This window comes from Pongo pygmaeus, chromosome 15 (genome assembly GCF_028885625.2).
Source record: "Pongo pygmaeus isolate AG05252 chromosome 15, NHGRI_mPonPyg2-v2.0_pri, whole genome shotgun sequence".
In the NCBI taxonomy this organism is placed as follows: Eukaryota; Metazoa; Chordata; class Mammalia; order Primates; family Hominidae; genus Pongo; species Pongo pygmaeus.
This window is the reverse complement of record NC_072388.2, coordinates 30,917,532-30,942,173: the sequence shown is the minus strand read 5'-3', so window position 1 is coordinate 30,942,173 and position 24,642 is coordinate 30,917,532. Positions and strand designations below refer to the sequence as shown.

At 38.4% G+C, this 24,642-nt stretch overlaps 1 protein-coding gene across 9 annotated transcripts in view; it reads right to left on the bottom strand.

Annotated features, from left to right (window-relative positions):
- The window catches only part of AKAP6 (A-kinase anchoring protein 6), a 626,632-nt gene that overhangs the window by 221,661 nt on the left and 380,329 nt on the right, over positions 1-24,642 (bottom strand). For 5 of the 9 annotated variants that reach the window (XM_054449565.2, XM_063651522.1, XM_054449566.2 and 2 more), the window contains 2 exons: positions 12,870-12,966; positions 11,583-11,749 (listed from right to left, as the gene is read on the bottom strand). In XM_054449565.2, coding sequence (XP_054305540.2) covers positions 11,583-11,749; positions 12,870-12,966 — 264 coding nt within the window. The remainder of the gene's footprint in view (positions 1-11,582; positions 11,750-12,869; positions 12,967-24,642) is intronic. The other 4 variants (XM_054449571.2, XM_054449569.2, XM_054449570.2 and 1 more) reach the window with 1 other exon arrangement.

Here is a 24,642-nt window from a genome sequence, read left to right as displayed (position 1 = left end):
ACGTGTGAAGTGAGTAAAACAAAGCTTGGGATGTAGTTGCTGCCCCAAGGAGTTTGCGGTCAGATGGATGGTAATCACCTGAAAAGTTAATTATGAAAGACATAAATGGAAGTTCAAAACCACAATGAAAATGGTGTTTTACAAGGCTGTGTGAGATTAATCACCAAATGTAAGGTACAAACAGTAAATGAGAAGTTTAGAGGGCACAGTGATCACACAGGACTGGAAAATTTTAGGAAATCTCTTCTGAGAGGATAGGATTTGACTCCTACTCTGTTCTCTAGTCCCTCCTCAGCTTCAACCCTCCCTCTGTTCAAATAATTGCTCCACTGACTAATCTCATTGAGTTTGTCTTCATTCTAAATTCTTTGGCTTCCTTCCCTCTTTCTGTCCTAACTCAGAAGATGTATCCTCCTTTCCTGAAAATCACAGCTCCGCTGATTCACTTCCTTTCCTCATCTGAATCATTGTAGCAATGACTATTCATCTTTCTTGTCCGTGAAACTATCTTCTTCAAGTGTCCCTTTTTCACTAGTCCTATTCTTCAGTCTATAAACATGCTAAGTTCACTCTTGCTCCATGAAAAGTTCCTTTGACCTGCTATAATACTATTCCCCGGCTGCCAGCATTCTGGTCAGCAGGGCCTGAAAGTTTCACTCCTCAGGTTGTAGATTCTCACTTAATCCCCAGTTTTAGTATGGTATCCTGGCTCTCAATTACCCTAGGCTTTCCTTAAAGTTCTGTTGCACATCTACTTTATTCTCACACAATAGTCTCTTGTTAAAATCAGCTTCCAAGGTTACAGCTATTATTTCTATTTGGACTACCAAACCTACATCCTTAACATTGACCTCTACTCCGAGCTTCAGGCTTGCATTTTCAACTGTTACACAAGAACACAGAGTTGATTTTCAGGTTTCTCCTCCTTACTAAATCTTTGTTCTCAAACTTTCCTGTACTTTAGAATCACCTGGGGAGGTTACAAAAATATCTATACCCAGGTTACACACCTAGATATTCTTATTAATTGTGCATCAAGGTCACTGTACTAAACAGAGTTAATTATCTTCCCTTTCAAAGCTGTTCCTTATCGTAATGTCTCCAACCTCAGTTAATGGTAATACCATTATCCTAACTGCTCATGCTCAATTCCTTTAAGTCATCGTTAACCCTTCCCTCAGGCTCCATCCCCTAGATACCAAATCCTATTATTTCTTCTTCCAGACTATCACTCTTACTTTTTTCCTTATATTATCACAGCCACTGCTTTGCCTTGGCCTGCCTTTCGTTATTGTAGTAGTTTCCTAATTCATTGTCTTGACTTCCAGTTCTTCCTCTTTCATCCTGCTTTTGCCATCTGCTTTCTATGACCAAATTCAATCATTAAAAACACACAGGGCACACCAGTAAAACACAACTCTTCAGCCTGATATCCAAAGCTGTCCAGTATATAGGTCAAACTTTTTCAGGATATATCTTTCACTAAGTCCTCATCTCTTGCTCATAAACACATGGATACTGTATGCTCAAAAAGCCAAACTATTCACTGTTCACTTTCGATGTCCCTCATATTTTCCCTTTTCCATACTTTTGACCATGCTATTTCCTATGTCAGGAATGCTCTCCTTCCAACATCTTTCTATTACCAATTTAGCTGAATATTAGAGACCTCCACAAAATCTATCTTCTCTTAGGCCTTCCCAGAGCCCATCAGATTGAAATAATGTTCCCTCTCCCAGTTTCTATATCTCTTGTATTTATCACACAGTCTGCCTTAATTTAGAACTACATTTGTGCACATCTGTCTCCAATGCTAGGCAGTGAGCAAGGAGAGGTACGGTATCCTGTCCAGAGCTACATCATCATGTTGTAGTTACATTTTAAATATTTATCTATTCTAAGGATGAATAAAAGCAGTGTAGATGGAGAGAATGAGAAAAGCCATGAGCAAGAGCAAAGAACAAAGAAAAGGAAAAATACATTTGGAAAAGAGTGGGTAAACTAGAAGAATTAAGAAATAAAACATTGACACAAATCTTAACTAAGCAGCTAGAATCAAATGATGGGCTAAGAAGTTTGTCCTTTCCCTTGTTATGGAAGGTGTCTAAGAAGACTCTCTCAATGATTATCTAATCCATTTGGAACCTAAGTATTTTTGTCAGTAAAGGGAAAGTAATAATAGGAGTTAGGACTCCTGGCATTCTTGAGAAGAATGAATAAGCACACCCAGGTAAAAGGCTTTACATGAACCTAAACTATAGTAAGCCAGTTGTGAGTGCTAACCCCATTAATAGAATATGTTATATAAACACACCCACACACAATGGTTACACAATAATATCTAAGATGTCAAAAGTAAAGAAAGTTTTTCTGCTTTTGATTTCCAGAGACTGAGAAAGGAATGAATGTGTGTGTGTGTGTGTGTGTGTGTGTGTGTGTGTGTGTGTGTGTGTCAGAGAGAGAGACCTCATGAATACACTAAGGTCCATGAAACAGACTTCGGCAGCCTGTGGAACCAATGCCTCTAAAGACAGCTGAGGCAATGTTTTTTAGCTTCTACCACGTTTCACTGGACACATGCTTCCTTCTTTAATCTGTCTCCTCTGTTCCTTCTCTCTCTTCTTTCTAGTCTCTCTTTTCTTTTGTCTTAGTGTCTTGATTTAGGCTTCCTTTTTTCCCTCTCCCTCTTCTCACTCAGGGAGGTCCACAACCTTGCTGAGCTCTGCAGGAGGCAATGCTAAACAAATGTTGGCCTCTGCAGGCCAAATGAGTATAAAAATGAGAAGCCACTGCCCCAATCCAATGCAAAATGGCCTGGAACCTGCAGTGAGATGGTCCCTGAGCTCTGCCCGGCAGGACCTCCAATCTAGTTAATGTTTCCTGAGAAACATAAACCTTCATTTAGGCACAGTGTGAGCTAAGACTGGGAATGTTCTCTGAGTACTGGTGGCAAAGAGCAGTACAGTACCTTAAAAAACACTCTGTCTCTGGTAGCATCACAACCACATAAATGGCTATATTCCAACTGAATTCCAAAGAGAAAGAACAAGCAAAATGTGGACAACTCAATGCCATTTGACTACATTAGATGGGAGAGGTACTCTGGGTGTGAGAAAAGTTAAACAAGCATTTGGAGTATTTAGGGTGCTGAGTGCAGGTGTGTGTACATTTGAAAGCTTCCATTTAATAAGAAGGCCTAGGCAACTCAATAAACACAAAAGCCAGAGCGGAGTAATCCCTTTAGCAGGCAGGGCTCTCCCCAGCTCAGCCTGCTCCCCTGCCAGAAACAACACATTCCAGGAAAAAGTGTAAGTCATACACTGAGGTAATTGTTTCACACTTTCAGAGAATTCACTTATTAGTTTTAAGGTGTGTTTTAGAAGCAATTCTGTATTTTGCCTTCTTTTTTTGTGCTTAAATACTTACATTAATAGATTTTTAAAATGTTTCACCTCCACTACATAGCACAAAATGCTTCTAATGTGTTTACTCTATATTATATTTAAAATTGATCAGACTGAGGTATAAAATGTGAGATCTGCCAATAAAAATGGCTGCTTTCCACAGACTGTAAGTTTGTAAACAATACCAAGCATCTTTTCAACTTAGGTATTGCAGATTCAGAGATTAGGCATTCTTGGACTAAATAGGAGAAAAGTAAGCTACCTATTCCTGTCAATAACTTTTCCCTGTGTTGATTAGAGACACCAAAGAATTTTACTCCCAGATTCTTGCTGAGCCAAATGTTTCTATTCCAAATGTTTCTATTCTCAAGGCCACCAGCAATGGAAGTATAGTGTGAAAAACAAAATAAGCTATGCTTTTTTTTTTTTTTTTTTTTTTTTGAGACAGACTCTTGCTCTGTCACTCAGGCTGGAGTGCAGTGGCCCAATCTCAGCTCACTGCAACCTCCATCTCCCGGGTTCAAGCGATTCTCCTGCCTCAGCCTCCTGAGTAGCTGGGACTACAGGCACACGCCATGACACCTGGCTAATTTTTTATATTTTTAGTAGAGAGGGGATTTCACCATATTGGCCAGGCTTGTCTTGAACTCCTGACCTCATGATCCACCCGCCTCAGCCTCCCAAAGTGCTGGGAATACAGGCATGAGCCACCGCTCTCGGTCTGCTATGCTCTTATACACTATACAGACCATGACCATTAGCTGTCCTTTGACCTAGTGTATATTTTTATTTTCCCAACCATTTTTTTCAGTCATCTCAAGAGAGTGGCAGACCATTAAAAAATTCCTCATCTTAGATCCACCCATACATCTTATAATATGCAAATTTAAGTGCCTCAAGGAGATTAGAGAAACTATTTTTTATTGGATTCTATCACAAACTTAGTAACCACACTGATATTCAAAAAAGTAACTCACTTTTGTTTCTGTCTTTCAAAAAATACTTTTGAAGAAAAGTTGCCCTTCTGATAACGAAAAAAAGGGGCTATTGAAAAATCCACAGTAGAAAAAAGAGTTCTCCCTAGGTACTGCAAATCAGGACTTATGTTTATATAGTTCAGCAGGAAAGGAACCAGATCGGATACTGGCTTTTAGAAAGATTTCTGCACAGAAGACGTGGAATTGGTAATGTATTTACTACCCATTTGCTTGCATCAAGAACCCCATTCCATTTCAATCTGCTAACATCCTAATTAAGATGATCTGAATCTTAGGTAATCTATTATTCTAGATCTAAGATAGCCCAAAATACATTAGACAAGATGTTACACTATGTGCTTACACTGAAATGATAAGACCACTAAGCAGAAAAGCATGTCTTCTCTCATGTCTGGCCTGGCACTGGGCAGAGTGCAGAGTTCTCTGTCAGCACTCAATAAATAATGGCCAGGCCTTGGCCTGTTGTTTTTCTTTCCATTACTTTAGGCACAATTTAATCTTACTAGATCATTTCTGGTTTCTTTCGATAACATATACCTGTGCTCTTGTTTGCATGAGGAAGACAGAAAAGTGTCTCAAGCAGTTCCTTATAAATGTGTGCATCAGTATATGCGGGACTGAAGACACATAAATGCAATTCCCATTGATTGCATTAGTGCTGTTTCAGAAGATCTTATATTAAGGAACATGCTTAACTACATAAGCTTCTGAGCCAGAAAAGAAAGGAAAAAAAGGCCAATACTTTGTCTCACCAATGCTGTGGAAGAAGCAGGATCAAGTTCTATTCTAAGAAAATATTAGCCAGTTGCACTCTTACCCAAGACATACCGTAAAATATAGAGAAAACATCTTGCCAAGAAGCTCCCCAGATCCACTCCTTTATACCCCTTCAGTTAAAGAAAGTTACCCATAATTCATTAGCATAGATACTGGGTTAAGACTTGGGCATCTGGTAAATAAACAAACAAAAACACATGCTAACACTAGACTTGCCCTCTCTTGACATCTAAATAAAGGTCAATTGGGTACATTGTAAGCAACATACCCAAGTCAAAGGCCACATAGATGTAAATTCTCAGCCAATATCTAACACTTTCATTCATAGGGCTGAGAAAACATATATCAGGAATATCCTTAAGCTTACTGTTCTGTTATTGTTGAACAGATAACATTGATGACCTTCATAGTCTGATATCCATTTCCAAAGGAAGATGACTTCAATCTAAGAGCCTCAAAGAAGACAGATAAAATGAGCACAATCCTAGAGTTCAAAGCAGCTAACTCTCTGTCTCCTTTCACTAAAGAAATGAAGACGTTAGTTGGGACTCAGGCTAGGTCATCCTCATAGTAGCTGTAAAGTTTTCTGAATTTACAATAAAATCTTCAAATATTCTTTGTTCTGGAAACTTATCTGTTTCTTTAAAAAGGGTGAAGGAACTGTTGTTGCATGCTTTCAGTGATGTAAAGTTGGATAAGTCATATGGGGAAATCCTGGTCTCCATTATAAGACACCTGTAATAATGCATGCTTTATAAGTGAAAAGTAAAGAGAAGATAAGAACATTTTAAAGGGGGCAATGTATAAAATTTAAAGATGCTTTCTTGCTTTCAGAATTTTTGTTTTTTGCCTTGAAAGGTCAAAAAAATGTAGCTTTTGTTAGGTGTTATTCACTATGTTTTGAAATCTCTCCAGCTGTAGACCATTAAAAAATTGAACATACTGAAAGCCTAATCTAAGGCGATAAACTTTCACCAATCTATCTTAAAGTAAAAATATATAATTATAAGCATATTTTCAATTCTTAGATGTGAGTGCTGAAGCTCTGTTTCTAGAACTGGTGAATTCTATTCTCTATTTCCATGTATAAAAGATCTCACAGTCCTGGGAAAACACTTTTTTAAAAAATGAAATACAACAAATAAGGTATGCTGCCGAGTCCTAGGGGAGAAGTTTCCCAGAGTCTTTGAATTTCCTCCTATCCTCCTTCTTTACAAGATTTCTAAAACCAAGTCCTTTCTGCAGTCTCTCAAACAAGGTAAAAAAGAAAAATACCCCCTAGATATATTCCTTAGATTTTCTATTATGCTTCTCAAGCTCCCAGTAGCTTCTGAAGTAAACCTAAGATGAATTCTGGAGTTATTTTTTATCATGTTTTAATTTTAGTTCCTCTTTAGGTCTAAGATGAAATAGATGATCATAACTGCTGTGCTTGGAGATGCATTTCATGGCACAATTTGTACATGTCCTGTGCGAGGTCACGTCATGGAAAGAGGACTGACATAATGGCTAAGAAGCCAAATCCAGCTTTTAGTCATGGAGAACTTCAGGGTAACCTATTTAAGCTTGCTCGATTTATTGCAATATGACAATAAAACTTTCGGCTTAGTATGTTTAGGTTTATTCTGTATAGAGAACTCACTCTGGCTTGGATTATATTAATAGAGACATAGGAGGAATTATTGTCAAATCACTGATCATTAAGGATCATTTTTTGTCACATTGTTATGTCTTGGTGCAGTCTGTGGCAGGCTGGCCTACTCATCATCTGCAACAAGGTCCTAGGTTCCAGCCACACCACAGTTTTTACACCTCTCTATCTTTGTATATGCTATTTTCTCTGCCCATTATTTTCACGTTGGCAAAAATCCTGTCTACCCTTCATTTAAAACAAGATTGCCTCCCTGTAAATTGTTCTTTGATAGCCCAAGGTAGGGTTAGTTATTTCCTTCTCAGTGTATTCGTAGCACTTTGTTCCTATCTCTATCAGAGAATTTATCAGATCCATTATAATATTTGTTTATTATTTATAATTTATTAAAATTATTTATTTGTCTCTAGAAAATGAAGGCTTGTCCATTATCCTCAGCAAACTAACACAGGAACAGAAAACCAAACACCGCATGTTCTTACTTATAAGTGGGAGCTGAACAATGTGAACACATAGATCCAGGGAGGGAAACAACACACACTGGGGCCTGTCAGCGAGGGGACAGGTGAAGGGAGAGCATCAGGAAAAAAGGCTAATGCATGCTGGGCTTAATACCTAGGTGATGGGTTGATAGGTGCAGCAAATCACTATGGCACATGTTTACCTATGTAACAAACTTGCACGTCCCGCACATGTACCCAGAACTGTAAATAAAATAAAATAAGAAAATGAAGTCTTGTATATTTACTCCTACTTAGGATTTACTACGTGCTGGGCGCTGTTCTAAAGCACTTTAGGTATGTCAACTCTTTTAAATCTGTATCACAACCCTTTGAGGTGGATATTATCATTACCTCTATTTTATAAATGAGAAAACGGAGGCACAGGGAAGTTAAATAATTTTCCCAGGAACACACAGCTAGTAAGTGCCAATCACTGAACTCAAGCAGTCTGACTTCAGAATCTGAGCCTTTCTATTATTATTATATGTGTTTGTCCAAGGGAGTAAAAGAAGCAGTTTATAAACGTTAAACAAATAGAAAGCATGAGCATTCTGATTTTTTCATAGTTTCTTAAGCTTAAATTAAGAAATATATTTTCTTTGTCTTAAATTGATTTCACATTCATCCTTGAGTATGGATGAGTTCATTTTTCCAGAGAAAATTCAGCCAAGATTGTGGAGAGAGAAGTAGTTGGGAGGTAGAGGCCTGGGGTTTTGCTGGCTCAATCATGTCAAGATCTCAAACTCTCAGAGCCTCCTTCAACTTCTGCATCTGCAGATAACTACAAAAGCCTCTCCTTGTAGCTGCTTTTAGATGCACTATGCTGTGCATACAATGTGACATGAAAATGCTCTAGAATAGAAATACTATTAAAAAGGAAAACACGAATGTTATTCTTGGTAAGCTGATGTGACTCAAGGTATTTTCACTTTTGGAATAATGTAAGTGGAGGGTTTTTGTTTGGTTTTCTCTTAAGAAGTAAGGCACCTTAATCATCAAGAACCAGATATATTTATTTTTCTTCTTGATATTTAAATGCATATCTCAAGTCCCTTAGCTCACTGTCACCTCTTTTACCTCTTATCACTTTTTAATTCTTATATTTTTAAAAGTCTTCTTATTTTTTTATGTATAATAATTCTTGCTCGTTGAGAGGTTTGGAAAATTCAAAGATATTCAAAAATATATAATTGTATATCATAGGTATCCTCCAATATTTCCAATTCTCTTCTAAAACATTATTTTTATGGTTATATAACCATAACATTTCATTAGAATGAAATTTAGCATAATTTAATCAAACCATTCTTATTTTAAACATTTCAGTTGATGCCAATTGTTTGCTATTATAAGTAACAATGCAACAGACATTCTCTTACTCATGTTGGGTGAGGATCATGTAGTCCCTGCAGGAAAAGGGTCTTCTTGGTGCCTATTACAGAGGTTCTCCAAGAGCTTATTGGAATGCAGATTCTGGGGCCCCACCCATGAGGTTCTGGTATGGTCTGAGGAAGAGCCTGGGTAGGTAGGTCCTCTTTTTGAGAAATGCTGATGATGTTTCTCCTTTGATAATACTTTCTCCTTCTCACTGGGTTATCAACTTCATTCTATCTCAGTGCCTCCCTAAACAATAAGGTGATTTCAAAGTGTCCACTTCAAACTGGCCCTGGTGAATGTACTCATTTTCAACATAGCTCTTTCATTAATTTAGGCCATTGTGCCATCTCTGCAGTCCACTTTGGCATACTCCCACCCTAGCCCCACTCATCCCACCCTACCCACTCATGTCCCATACCACAGCCAGTAAGAGGTTTTTATAGTGCAATGCAATGATGTCATTTATCTTCTTACTCCAAAAGCCTCCCCTTGTCCAACAACAGGGCACCCAGCTTCCCTTGCACACTTCTCCCTTTCTAACAACACTGGCCTGTTCACAGAATGACAACCCCTCCCTGATGCCCTAATCTAAGTCACTTCTCCTGGCCCAACCTCTTGTGACTCCCTTTTCTTTCCTTTCACGGCACATCACAATCTGTAAAGGCATGGGTTATTAAAATCTGTTTCTCACACTTCACCACAAGCTTCATGAGACAGGCATGGAAGCCAGTGGTTCATCTCTAATGCCTGGTCCCACACGTGGCCCTGAGCAGTGCCAGTGAAAGGCAGTAGGCTAGGTGGTGATGAACATGGGCTCTGCGATCAAAGGGCTCCCAGCTCTGCTACTTAGCAGCTGTGTGACCTTAAGGAAGTTACCTAACCTCTCTTTGCCCCCCTTTTCTCCATCGGGGATTAAAATAGAACCACTTAAAAATTTGTCATGATAATTAAATGACATAATACAGAAGTGCTATAGAATAGCATCTGGCATGTAAAATGTAGCCAATACAGGATAGCTTTTAAAAAGTAGGCACTCAGTGTATTCTTCTTAAATAAACAAAATACAATGAAGCTTTTTTAAAGTGATTTTCCCAACTCAGCCTCCTGAGTAGCTCAGATTATAGGCACTTGTCACCATACCCAGCTAAAATTAAGATTTTTGACTTGTTTTTTAGAGACAGGATCTCTCTCTGTTGCCCAGGTTGGAGTGCAGTGGTGTGATCCTAGCTCCCTGCAGCCTCAAACTCCTGGGCTCAAGCAATCCTCCTGCCTCAGCCTCCTGGGTAACTAGGACTGTAGGTGCATGCCACCATGCCTGGCTCATCTTTTACTTTTTGCAGAGATAAGGTCTTGCTATGTTGCCCAGGCTGGTCTCAAACTCCTGACCTCAAGTGATCCTCCTGCCTCAGCCTCCTACAACAAGTTTTTAACTGTGTCATTTCTTATCATCTTTCCTCTCCCCACTTCCACACACAGCCAAAGCATTAGCCCAGTGAACTACTCCCTACAGCCTACTCCTTAAAATAGCTCCAAGTCTGCCCTGGGAAATGTGCTGAATACACTCTCCATTCCATATTATTAGTTTCAGCTTTGATCCTTTCATCACATCACTTCCTAAAATATGTGCTCATGTGCCAAGCCACCTCTCCTCCTTCCTTCAAGTATTTCCTGAAATGCGACCTTCTTCATGGAGCCTTCTTTAAGTGAAACTGAGCTCATCATTCTATCCTGTTTCCAACAAATAAGTTAAAGGCGTTGTTTGAGATTCAAAAGCCGTAAATTGTCTGAGCTTTTCACTGGCTGCATGGGTCTCAACATTGCAGAGCTGGATGGGTTTCTCCTCTGCCTGCATTTAAAAATGTGAGTCTAAGAGGGCAAAGTGTTTGTTTAACTTGCTGTGTATACATTTAGCACAACGCCAATCTACATGGATGCTGAATAAATGTGAATTGATGATGATTTACTTACTTTGTCCAAGCCAGGAATAAAAACCATGAACTCTTAAATATGTTTCCCCCATGTTACAATAAGTTTTATTCTGGATTTATTATGAGGCTAGTTTTCTGTGTTTACTTCCACAAAGGAGCAGATGCAAAAGAAAGGAGTGATTACATGAAAATATCAAATTAATAACATTATTTTCCACATTATGAGTCCAAAGATACCTTTAGAACAGTGCCAGTCTGTATTAAAAGGTGCCTCATTTAAAGTTCAATTGCATATGTTTTATGGGTTGTTTTGGACATCTAAAATGAATAACCAAAACACGTCAATACTCATTTTTAAAGTACTTGTTGTATTCGGTGCATGTACCATTATGGAGAACTTACACTCGGAGCAAAAAGATTTGTAGCAAAGCATATGACCTTCTTCCCACTACAATGGCCATCCCCTAATTAGGCAATGCATCTGATAGTCATTAACAGGAATGAGATAATGAATCACTTTCTCTCTTCTTTGTTAATTTGCTGTAACCAAGCGGCTAATGGATGTCAGAGCTGAGTGATTGCACTGATTATAGTGATTTATAGTTGCAACAAAACAATTTAAAACCATTCTGATTATTCATGTTAAAGATGCTTTATGTTTTGTTTACTAAATGTTTTATGTCCCCCTTTCTCTCACCCCTAAAGTACTGTCCCCCACCTACCCTGTCACTTTTCAAAAAAAGACCTCTTCCTGGAAAACTTGGAAGTTGAAGGCTTTATTGTTTTAAACTAAGCTATTTCATTTTGTTTATATATAGAGAGAGATATATAAAGTTTACCCAGTAGAAACAAAAAGCCTTAGGGTTGGAAAGAAAACTTCAGTGGTGCCTAGTTCAAAAGAAGACAGAAATAAGAGGAAATAAGGCAAACTTCAAGCCACTTACCTTGGGGCTTCCAGTCCCTTCCTCATCCTCCACAGACACATCAGTAGCCAGTATCTCGGCTTTGATGGTATCCAGAGCCCTGAGAATCCAGCTGTGCTGCCGTTTGATTTGCCTCTGCAGCTCCTTCCATTGACTTGCAATCATCCGCAGCATGTCCTTCAGTCCTTCTCCAAAAGGAAGGGAAAGCAGAAGTTGTGGGCCTGAATGAATCTTTACTCATTATTTTTATTTAGTAAATTAGATGGCTATTTTAAACAATATAAATATTTTTAAATGACCATTACCATCACCTGCCATATCAGCATTTGTCACTCAGAATAGAGACAGGCAATTCTTAACATGAGGTATAAGGACACAAAAATGTGATAACCACATAGATGACTGGCTTGGAAACTGATTTAGACTCAGTATATTGACTTAAAAAAATACACGAGGAACAAAAATCACAATGTATAAAAATTAATAACATTACAGTTTCACATTCCAAATAAAAGGTTCTGTGTGTATCTGTGTAGAGACTTTATAATGATAAAAAATATCTATGGAAATAGGTAAAGTTAATTCAATGAGAAATACAGTAAATAGGCCAGAATTAAGACGGCAGTCTTTAACATTAGCAAATCCAATTAATACTATCTTTTTCCTATTTAGCTGTGCTAAGCTCAAACCTAGAGCCAAATTGTAAGTATCCTGTCTTACAGTCTTCTATTATCAGGATAAGTATAACCAAATGACAAGACTATTTTTTATTTATAATCTGTTCCTTATAAATATATTAATACTGGGGTAAGAATTGGTTGAAGTCCAAAAACTCTGCTAATGCAAAGACCAGCAAAGAACATGCAAAATGTTCATGTGTGTGAAGCGGCAGGGAAATAATTTAGACTGCTTGCCTTATATCTGTAATGATATCTATAAGTACCCTAATGTGTATGCATTATAACTATATATACAGTTCTCATTCATTATCTTAATGTTATTTCCAGAGCACCTACATCAAAAAGCATGTCAATGTGAAGTTTTCAAGAATATAATTTCAATTGAAACTCAGGCGAACAGCAAGCCCAAAATAAAATGAACAGACCATTTGGAGGCAGCATTTCATCTTATAAGTATCACAGCATTGTATGCAGTATATGAAACATTTATAAATCTTGAAGGTCAATCTGATAATGTAAATATTAATAATACATAAGGAAGTGAATGTATGCAGTAATTTACAACAATGCTTCTTCATTCTTAATAGTCTGGAGACGTAAAGACTTGCAATATTTCAGGAGGATTTACCTGCTTTGTGAGATGCAATAAGCTCAAGAAGTTGGTGTCCTTCCTCCTCCACAGCTTCCTTGAGAGCACAATGACTGTCTACATTCAACTTAAAACTCTGCAAGGAAAAATATGAACATCAAACCCTGGCAAGGCACTTACACATAAAACATCCATATAAAATTACTTGCTACTTTTTATCAAGAACCACACAGCCCAATTTACCCAATAGACAAACTAATTTGCAACACTAAAAGCTATTGATATTTGGGATCTGGGCTCAAAATGTTTCCATTAGATTAGCTGAGTGCATCTGTTTGGAAACAGCTGACAAATCTAGAAATTCATTAGGTTTTTATGAAAAGTCACATCCTGTAGGCTATAGCAAGAGTAGCAGTGTTCTATAAAATATACTGAATTTCTGCTAGCACATATAAGCTCTTTACTTCATTTCTTAGAAATGTTAGTGATAGCACTATTTATGAAACCATAAAAAATTGGCAGCATAAAATATATTAGCCTTATGTGCACATATATAAATCCATTAATATAGTAGGGTTTGATTCAGCTCTGTTTCTCAGATATCGCACAACAAAGAACATAGTGGGAGATTCAGGTGCTGCAATGAGGAGTTAAATGTCTTTCAGATCTTTGCTTTTTAAAAGTTTATTCCCTATAATAGGACACTGGCTTATAAACAAATACATCAAGCACAATCAGGCATTTTTCACTCATGATAGTTATCCAAAAGACAAAAACTGCTGTCATAGTTGAAATCTAACTCAGAGCCATTTCTTTCAGGGTGCCTTCCCTAATGCTTTATGTGGAATTAATTACTCCCCCCTCTCCGCTCCATATATCTGCTTCTATTGTAAAATTTATCTTACTATATGCCGCTTTATTTCTATCCTTGGCTACCAAATTATAAGTAATTTGAAAAATTGCCAGTTTTACATTTATCTCCAATTCATGTCACATACAAGTTGTTCAATAGATGTTTGCAGGAATTGTGGATATCTATTGAATGATAACACTCTGAAGGGGAAGGTTTCCATTTAAATATTTCAAGAAACACAGATGGCTTTCCAAAGATTTTTCCATCTCTGGAATCTCATAAGGCATTCCAACCATAGGAGGTCCAGTGGAGAGTAATCACAGTAACCAATCTATTGAATCAATGGTTAATTTGGGGGGCAAAAATTCATTTCTTGACTAATTGGAGCAAGCATGGATTTTGAAATATTGTGTGACCAAATTTTGGTGTCTCCATGATAAGTCTCCAAAATATATATGTTTTGCTCTCACTAAACATTTATTGAGAAGGTCTGCACAGCACTGTACTTGGTATTAAGAATATTTGATAGAAGTTTGAAATGATACAGTTCCAGGTAGAATATAATTTTGGATTAAAGAAGTAAATCAATCATAAATTGTGAAATCATGTATTCATTCATTCACTCACTGTGCCCACTCTATACACTGTGCTGGGCAATAGAGATTTAGGGAATATAAAGCATGGCCTCTGGCCCCAAAGGGCAACTGAACATGTTACTAGAGAATGAAGTGTAGTCTGAGTCATCCTGGGTGGTCAGTGGTGAGTCTGAACTCTCCTTTTCTTAGCAGAGAAAATGGATCTTTTTAAAGTTCAGAATACTGAAACAATGATCAAAAGAACCTAGAAATGAAGGAGATAGAGATATGCAGATCAAGCCTTGAAGTATAAAGATAAGAATTATAAGTTATTATAATTGTAAGTCATTATTAAAAGATGAGTCCAGAATGATGAATCATTTCATCTGACTAGAGGCATAAGATACAATAAAGTTTCAGCAGCCAATATAACAGAAAGTGACAATATCAGGTTTCCCCAAGGCTGTTCACCATTTCTTGTACTGTCCTCTTTTAGTTACAGGTATCTGGTTGAATAAAATAAAATACAATATGGCAATGTATGGGAAGCCTCATACTTCTGATCAATCCAAACTATATATTACCTATGAAAAATTAAATGTTTGTTATTTTACAGTCAAAACATGGCTGCACTTACTTTTTGCCACTGCCACAGACATCCTCAACTCTAAAGCAATGCTATGCAGAATGAGATACATGTGTGTTTTAGGGAGCAGGGACAGGGTAAAGAGAACACTTAAGATCACCCAAAAGCACCAAAATTTAGGAAGAAACTCATTGTAGAAATTTTCTCATAACTGTAAATTTAGCCTAGGGCTCTCTTTGATTCACTGTTTACTTACAATAGACCTGTGTTGAATAGTTGGCAATCATGAGCTTCCAAAGAGGTGCATGAGGTCTATGTCTCAGAGCAAATGGGAATCTAAGGAACTGTAAGTAGGTTGAATAATTTGATATAATTGAAGCCAAGAGTATAGAATAGATGCAGCTGGAACTGGCTCTGCTTCAAGATGACATGGAAGCATTTGATTAGGAAATTGGAAAAGATGAGGTATTTATTATTAGGAAAAAGATAATCTGATAAACTCGATGCTGTAGAAAAGAACCATTTAACATAACTATTACCCAAATGGTACAATATTGCTTGATTTTCAGGTGCACCCATTACCATTAATAATATCAACTAAGGAATTCACAATGAGCCTCTGAGAAGGCAGACGAGCAGGCACATTAACAAAATTGTCAATGAAATTTCTGGCTGCTAAAGGATTCTATAATAAGCTCTCTCCATTTTGTCCCCAACTTTTCCCAAGGGAAGGAAGCTTGGATGAAAGGGTTTTATTTTTTTGTCGCTGTTCTTTCCTTAAACTTGATACTTGAACACATTTCCATTCTTCAGCAATGCCCTATGGTGTACAGTCCCTCTGCAATATCCATAGCACTCCCTGAAAATGCAGAGCATTCTCTGAAGAACAAATTTATGGCAAGAATATTGCCATAGGCAGGTACCATGGTCCTATGGCACTGATTATATGAAATTCCATAAATATGAGTAATCTGGTTCCTGGATGACACCAGGTCTTTTTTAGCATCTTTAAAGCAGCGCGTAGATGAATGACTAGAAGAGGATAACTAAGGAAATGGAAAAACACAATGACTGAAAAAAGCACAGGATTATCAAACGTTCACCAATGGGCATTTCTATTACTATAACCTCTAGCATCACCAGCTTGCATATATCTGGATGTACTACTTATTGGCAGGACCAAACTTTGAGAATTCCCACTGATTGTACTTTGGTCATGATCAGATTTGCAAAGCAGATAAAATAATACATCTAATCCTTTCCACTCATATTTCTGAATAGCCCAGTTTGATAGTCATGTGGACATAAAACCAAGGAAATATATGCCTTGATGGAAACAGATATCCTGGTACAAGAAAAGCGGGAAAGATCATAAGCACATTCAAAAGCTTAAATGTCCAGAGTGGTTCAATCTTAGCAGTATCAAATCATGAACACAGACTTTCGATCACCTGATGGAAATACTGTTAGTTTTTGCCAGGTCCACTGAGTTCCATTAGTCTTGTGATGTTCATGAACAAGCAGAAAAGCCAAAAAGAGAGTCTTTTCTGGCCTAAGTTTTGTTTTTTTATAAGATATAAATTCATATAATATTTATTGAGTAGTCTTTGTCAAGCCTATAGATATGAAAGTTAACAATACACAATCCTTATCCTCAAACAGCTTATATTCTATTGTGTAAAGGAGATAAGAAAACAAGTAGCTTTATAAGACCCAGCATAGAATAAATGTGTGATTAGGGTTTAGTGTATAACACAGAGTGGTCAGGCCTTAAGCAAACTAAACAGTGACATGCCTTGCCCAATGGGATTCAAGGTTTTTTTAAAAAAAATTATTTAGGAATTATTCTGGCCAAGCAAAAACAAGGCTAAATTAGCTGGGTGTGGTGGCATGCACATATAGTCCTGGCTGCTCAGGAAGCTGAGGTGGGAAGACTGCTTGAGCCCAGGAGTTCAAGGTTACAGTGAGCTATGATCATACCACTGCACTCCAGCCTGGGCAATAGAGCAAGACTCTGTCTCTAAAATAAAATAAAACACAAACAAGATGGAAGTTTATATTCTGTGTAATAGCTGGATAGGGTTTGTGGGAGCCCATGCTGGGATCCAGGTTCAGCAGAGCCTAGCAGGGAGCTTGTGGAGAAAGAACTGATTTGTACATGGGCCTGAAGATACTCCTACATTATAGCATGAAGCAGGGAGCCACAAGCAGCTCAGTGTGGCTGGGGCAGGGTGCAAGCAGCAGAGACAGCAGCTATGGCTACACAGGACTTGACCCCAAGAACCATGAAAGAGTCATGGAAGAATATGCCAGTGACATGGGAGAGTGCCTGGTGCAAATCTGTGATCTAGAAATCTTTCTAGCTGTTGCATATAGTGTTGATTTTTAAAGGGCAGACTGGAGACAAGGAAGCCATTTAGGAAGCTGCTGTGGTAATACAGGCCAGATGTTTCTGCGTGCTCATATTTTTTTTAATTAAAAAAGGTATGCTTTTCCTTCTAAGTGAATAGAAGAAAAAATGGGGAAAATCTTCTGTCTTTTTAAGTTTTTCTCAGTGCGTGAGAGAAGCATGTGCCAGAATTTAGTTCTTTGGCTGTTCTGATGATAAATACCAGAGGTTATTAGTCAGGAGTCTCCAAATGTGAAAGACATATTGAACTGATGAACTTTTACTCCCACTGTCATTTTAAAGAGATGGTATATATGCTGATGAATAAGACACTTGACGACACTTATTCTTCACACAAAAGATTTTTACTACCCTAAGAAAATGAAAACTTGCCTTTTTACAAGGGCAGGAGGAAGAATGTGTGTTCAGTCAGAAAAGCCAAGGCTTGAAAAGTCACCTGCTATCTGCCTCAGGCCATCTCTGCCCAGGCTCCACTCTGAGCTGTGCCCAGAACCACTCTCCATTCTCAGAGGGGCTCCTGGGGGAGAAGAAAGCCATGATCCTCTGTGTAGTTTCTCTTCTCCTCTCCACAATGCCATCCAAAGAGGATGGGCAGAGGTACCAGTCCTCAAAATATATTTTTAAAATGCCACATATACCAAGAACTGGAAGATTTCTATGAGTAAACATTTAAGAACCTCCTGAAAACTTGATAAGACATTAGATAGCCATCAAAATGAAGACTAAACAATCATGTGGAAAATACACAGAACATGCCACAAAAAATGAAGATTCCAAATTACATCTATGATAAAATTACATATATGTAAGTAAATAGTCTTAGTACTTAGAAAAAGACTGCAAAAAATACGACAAAATGTTAACATAATTTGTGCAGGGTTGAACTTGGAGTTACCATGGTCTGATCTTATGGAACAAGTTCTGGGTGCTTTAGTTTTCTGAAATATAAAATGGAAATAATACTATCTAACTTGTAGGTGGCTGTAAGAATTAGAGATAATGAATGTAAAGCATTGAAACACTGAGAATTGGAGATAATAAATATAAAGCATTAAAGCAGTGCCAGGCAATGAGTGAGGCTAAAAAAACATTGTGAATTTTAAAATTCATTTTCTCCATTTTCCAAGTAGTCTACATAATAGATGGTACTTTGTGACATTTTCAGGTGATAAGGGTTCTTTATTGTTGAGGTTCTCTGAATTCCTCAAGGGCAGATACCAGGTTTCCTTTGCTGTGTGCTTCTACCCAGCACAGGCCTGCCCACAGAGGACCCCCCAAAACATAAATGCTGCTGTATGAGACATGGGGAAGAGCAAGCCCAGACTGATAATCCAATGATTGGGTATTCCTGTTGCCTCAAGTGTGTGCCCTTGGATGAGTCATTTAACCCATCAGGACTTCTGTTTCCTTATTTATCATCCAGGCATTTGGACTCAATATTTTCCAGCCCTTGAACACTTTGGTTTTATCTTCTCTAAGTCAGGCAGTTAAGCATAGGCAGCTTGGGAGAATTTTGATTTATTTTAAATCAGAGCATTTTCCAAAGGGGAAGAATCCCAAAGGCTATCTAACCACTCATCTACCCAGGGGCAGCTCTGTCTCTCAACCATCCCAGGCAGATGTGTCCCTTCTATTTTTAACCACCTCAAGGGAAGTCTCTTCTAATGTCTCCTGAGTCCGCAACATTTCTTCTAAGGAATTTAAGAGCTCTGTGAAGAGCAGTGTAAGCTTCCCACTGCTTCACATTCTTTTGCCAAGTCATCCCTCCAGTGCATGGGTTGGAAATCAGAAGCACTGTGAGAATATTCCAACAAAATCCACACATCCAATCAATCAACAAGCCCTGACCATTTATTTCCCCTTCTTCATCTCTCCTTATTGACTGACACTGCCTTAGATTCAGGCTTTCATCATCATCCCTTGCCAGGTTAACTCGAATCACAGCCCTCCTCAAAACTAGACTTATTTCTTATTTGTTGCATGCCTATGAAGGTGCAGGTAGTGTCTTAAGCTTGAAGGATATGGCTATAAACAAGATAGACATGGTCCCTGCCCTCACAGAGCTCACAGCTGTGTGTGTGTGTGTGTGTGTGTGTGTTGGGGTGGGGGTGGGGGACACTGTGTAAACAAGGAATTGCAGTCAGCTGTGTCAAGGGAGTTATGACATGGTGTAGAATGGGGCTGTTGACAAGCAAGGGCTCTGGAGCAGGACAGCCTGTGTTCAAACCCTGGCTCCTCCATCACTCACTGTGTAGCTTTGGCCAACCTCTGTGTACTCAGTTTCTTCATCTATAGATGATGGGAAATGTTAATGCCTACTTCATGGGGTTTGTTGTGAGGATGAAATGCCTTGATACATGCAGAATGGAGCCTGGCGTATTGCAATAATGCAAGTGGTTTTATTATACAAAATGACCTTCCTACAAAACAACTCTGACATTAAGACTCTCCAATGGCTTGCCAGGGTGGAGAATAAGATCCAGGCCCTGAACATGACCTACAGGGCCCTCTGAGATCCCAGCCAACTCAACTTCACAGGCCACATACCTGCCTTCGAATGTACCTGGATTGCTTAAAGTTTCCAGCTCACACCAGCTGTCTTGCTCCTCTGATTCTACTCTGGCTGGCACTTCTGCCTGGCAAGCTCTTCCCCTTGAAAAGCCCTGTGCATCCTTTAAGATTAATCTCAGGTGTGACCTTTTCTAGCAAGCTCTCCCTGACCATCTTCCACCCAACTGGTTTCCCCGCCCTTGGCACCCATAGTACTTGTACAGAGCTCAAACCTTCACTTACTACATTGTGTTAAAATTATTGATGTGTCTGCTTCGCATACATGAGTTCCTTGAGAGTAGAACTCTTTATCTTACTCATTTTTGTATCCTCAGTGTCTAGGACAGTGCCTGGCACACAGCACATAACTAACAAATGTTCAGGGAAATGAATGCATGGAGCTTTGTACTAAAAATCTCCCATGTAGCTTTTAAACAGCTTGTGGCATTTTGGGAGACACTGGTAGAATCACTCTTCACTTGGAAGTAGTTGATAAATGTCCCCAAATTTTACTCAGTGAACACCATGTAAATGAGCTGTCATGTTCCTTCACTTACAAAATTACTTGCCAATTACAGTTAGATGATCCCAGCGTAATTGCCATGTAAACTGTACCCTGGCTGAGATAGCCCAAATCATCAATTAACTTTGCCCTCTCATCATGTGGTACTTACCACATAATTAAATAAATGGTCAGCCGCTACCACAATTGTCTATTTCCCCAACAAAATGAAGTGGCTACATTTGTCATTGATTTATCAGTTATGACAATCTGTAACACACCTCTAGGTATAAAAGCAGAAGCTTTAAAAAAAAAAAAGGACTCTGTGCTCTTGAGAAAGATGTTCCAAGTTTTTGATCAAAAAGATAATCATTATAAAATCTTTGTTTTCCTTTTGAAAAAAAAAAAAAAGAGAAGACAGAGATATGAAGACAAAAAAATCCTCCTTCTTCCTGAGGAGACTTTCTTCCTGAAACCTCAGACAATAAAAACATTTCCAAGAATTTGAAAGTGAATTTAGCTCTTCAAACAAGTTACAATTTATTTCAAACAAACAGTTGCTTTTTTTGGTGCAAAGTAGATGCATCTTACTGAAGCTGACATTCTTTTCTGATAGACTGACTAATATGTTATGCAAGAATTAGATAGAAGGGAGAGATCCTGAATGTTGACGGTGGCTCCTAATGACAGAATTTTCATTTGCTTCTCTGGATGCCATCTCCACACCTGACACAGGTAATCACATTCACTTTGCAGCATGGCCACATTAGGCCAAATGGATTCCCAAACAGAGGTTCTGTCTAAAGGGACCATTTGACTTCCAGAACACACTGCTTGGAGGCCCTGATTGAAAAGGAGGTCAATGCTGGCCCAAATATTTTTCTACCCCCTGAGGTGGAATAATTGATGTGCAGCAGCCCCTACAGATGTGGATTCACAAGAGTGATGGATTGATATAAGTATATTATTCACACATATAGCTGCTAATATACAGGTCCCAGTGCAAACACCAGGACTTAAGAATATTATGTGGATTTAGGACAATCCCTGAAGGACTCCAGTTCCATTAAAAATTTGTTTGGCAGCCTGGGGCAGATCTATTCCAACTCCCACATGTTTCATGCATTTGAGAGGGGGAACCAAACCACTTTAAAAATAAATTTAATAAATTTTGTAATGTCAAGTCATTAACATCCTGCCTAGTCATACCGTCTTCATATTTTGAAACAGTTACATTTACCTCTGAAATTAAAAAACATTCAAATATCTGAGTTAACATTTTATCTGAGAAGACATTCCTGGTGTTTTTTGTCAAAGGCGATAAATTGCATCCTGAAAACAGAAGAAAACATTCCTATTTTTCCCTCTAGAGATGTTTTTCTTGTCACAAATATACCAAACAATACCTAGAAAGCCCTGTGACAAGTCCATTTTGATTTGTAAATGGTAGAGGAAATAACTTGTAGACAAGCTCAGTTATCGTTTGATGATTTATAACATTCGTTAGAATCTGTTGCCCACAGTGATTCTAACACTGCTTTTATAAATGTTCATCCATTCATTTAGCAGATTTTGTTTGTTTGTTTTGTTTTTTTGTTTGTTTGTTTTGTTTCTGAGACGGAGTCTTGCTCAGCCGCTCAGGCTGGAGTGCAGTGGTGCAATCTTGGCTCACTGCAACCACTGTGAGCCACTGTGCCCGGCCTTAGCAGATATTTTTAATATCTATCATGCATGTGCAAGGCTAGGAGTTGGGGGAGACACCAAAGAGACAAAAGCCATCCCTCAAGTAGGTGACAGCATCAAGTGAACAGCTGAGGGGAGGGTGGGGAGGGAGAATCTCAACTTGTCTAAGAACACCCAAGCTTCTCACACCAAATGTTCTTGGGTCTCCCAGGAAGATTCCCCCAAATGATAAAAGCATCCTCATCCTCACATAAAACATGTTTATTTCGCCTTCACAACAACCCTATAGATATAGAACAGGCATTTTTCTGGCTAATGTAAAGATCTGGAATTTTAACTTAATATTATTTATATCAGGTGAATTATTTCAAGATTCCAAAATTCCACGTAATGCAATAGAGAAGTAGGATAAGCTCATGAATCTACACATGGAGAGAGATTGTAGGTGACCACACCCTGGCTCATGTGAGTCTCTCATCCATGCACAGTGTCCTTCAGCCTGTGGACCCTCACAGTGTGAGGCTTGTCTGTAAACTTCTTCTTCAATGCTTTGTATAATACCGCCCTAAATAGGAAGTGCTTAATAAATGCAGTGTTTCCCTGGCATTCTAATTAAAAAACAATCATTATTTCCTAAAGAGAAAAATAAAGTAATAAATTAGTAAAATATCTGGGCACTAACAATTTTCAAAACAATAACTACTGGGTATTATGGCCCAAGAGTCCTTAAATGGAGACAGGCAAAAGTACATTCCCAGGTGCTTTAAACCGTGCAGGAATCCTATTTAACTGAAAAGGGAAGGTAATACTATTTGTCTCCTAGATGCACAAAATTAGAGTTACATGAGTAAAGGAATGTAGTCCAAGACTTTCATATGTCCAAAATGAGCCTCCTACACTACCATTCCCACATACCAACCTCAAAATGCCTACATGCTATAAATTTCTGAAAGACCCTTCCATCCCTGTGCCACCAAAGGAAGAAACTCAAGGTCAGGAGTTGAGTGGTATTCCAAGTCCCCCAAAGAGAAGTAATGTTGCCACTTTCCACTAAACTCTCTGCGACTACCCTTAAACTGGTGGGAATCCAGGAGGACAAGCAAATGGGACTTCAAACCCCCGTAAGGCCACCAGCCTGCTCATCAAGGCTGAGGGAGGTGGGGGCAGTCCAGCGAAACTCTCATAGCTCATGCTTTGGAAGTTTGATCCAGTGCTCCCGTTAGCTGAGCAGCACAGCCAAATGACAGCTGCTGGTCTTGTGAAGCTTAACTTGCTGGGGCCTTGGCTGCCTATGGAGATGCTGGGAGAGATGGGCACCAGGAAGTGGGAAAAAGAAAACCCTGTCATCTCTTAACTTCAAGCAATGAAAAATGGAGCAGAGGTAGAGACAGGAAGGCAAGCAAGAGAAAAACAGCTGAAAGTATTTGGGGAAATTTTCTTGTATGGCTAAAAACTCTGTAGGAAGTATACTGGTTTTTCTTATGACACAAATGAAAGCTGTTTAATCAGAAATATGATATAACATGAAGATCTAAAGAAATACAGATGATAAATGCATGCATATATCTTTGAGAATTTTGTTAGACACTTCATAGTTAAATTGAATCTGTTTTTATAAGTATTTAGTATAATGACACAATAAGGAAACATTTTCAAACCCTTCATGGATACCGAGACTGTTAAGCACTGTCTGTAGGAATCTGGCGCTTCTGTGCCACCATGTGGCAGTCACCTAAAATTGCAGGCATCAATCTTAAAAGGAACAACAAAGTTCAGGAAGGTGTGTTTTAAAAGTCCACTACTATAAACATGGCCTCAAAACTCATACACACAAACCCCCCTCATTTTTCAGGACTTAGAGAAAAAGCTGTCCCTGAAGTGTGACAGATTTATTACACAGAGTCTCTGAATTGTTGCTGTAGGCAGACACTAATGGGACAAGGAGGAAACTCTCAATTGGTGTTAAAATAAAGTTCGTTGAGTATTATTTGCAAAAGCATAAATAAGAAGGCAGTTTGAATGCCCATCATCATGGAAATGATTAAATAAACTGTGGCATATCCACACAATAAAATATTAAGGAGCTGCTAAAATGTGCAATAGATCTTCATATACTGATAGAAGTATATCTGTGACATATTTAGACACAAAAAGCAAGTTGTTGAACAGCATGTATAATATGAACTAAATAATCCTTAAAGTGTATGCATTTTTCCATAAAAAGGTTCAAAAATGTATAGAACTATTTACATTGGTTACCCAAGGGAGGGTAAGACATTTTACTTTTAATTTTATGCTGTTTAACACAATTTGATTTTTTCCCAGTAAGTATAATTTAATGTTCTTCTTTAAGCAAAGTTCCATAATTATAGAAGTTGTATAAAAGACAGCTTGCTCCACCTTTAGCATGTACCCCTGATACTCATTGTACTTGTACGACATTTGCCCTCTCTTTTCCATGTAAATACTACTTATAATGTCACGTTACCTGGTTTCACACACCCCTGGAATGGTCCTAGGGTCTTGGTCCTGCTCCATATACAGATAGAGAAGCTCTCAACAATTCCTGCATCTTTCACTACACTCAAGTCTTGCCCAGCTGTAGAGCAGTGGGCCGTCCTGTGCTATAGCCTTAGGGGAAACTAGGACAGAC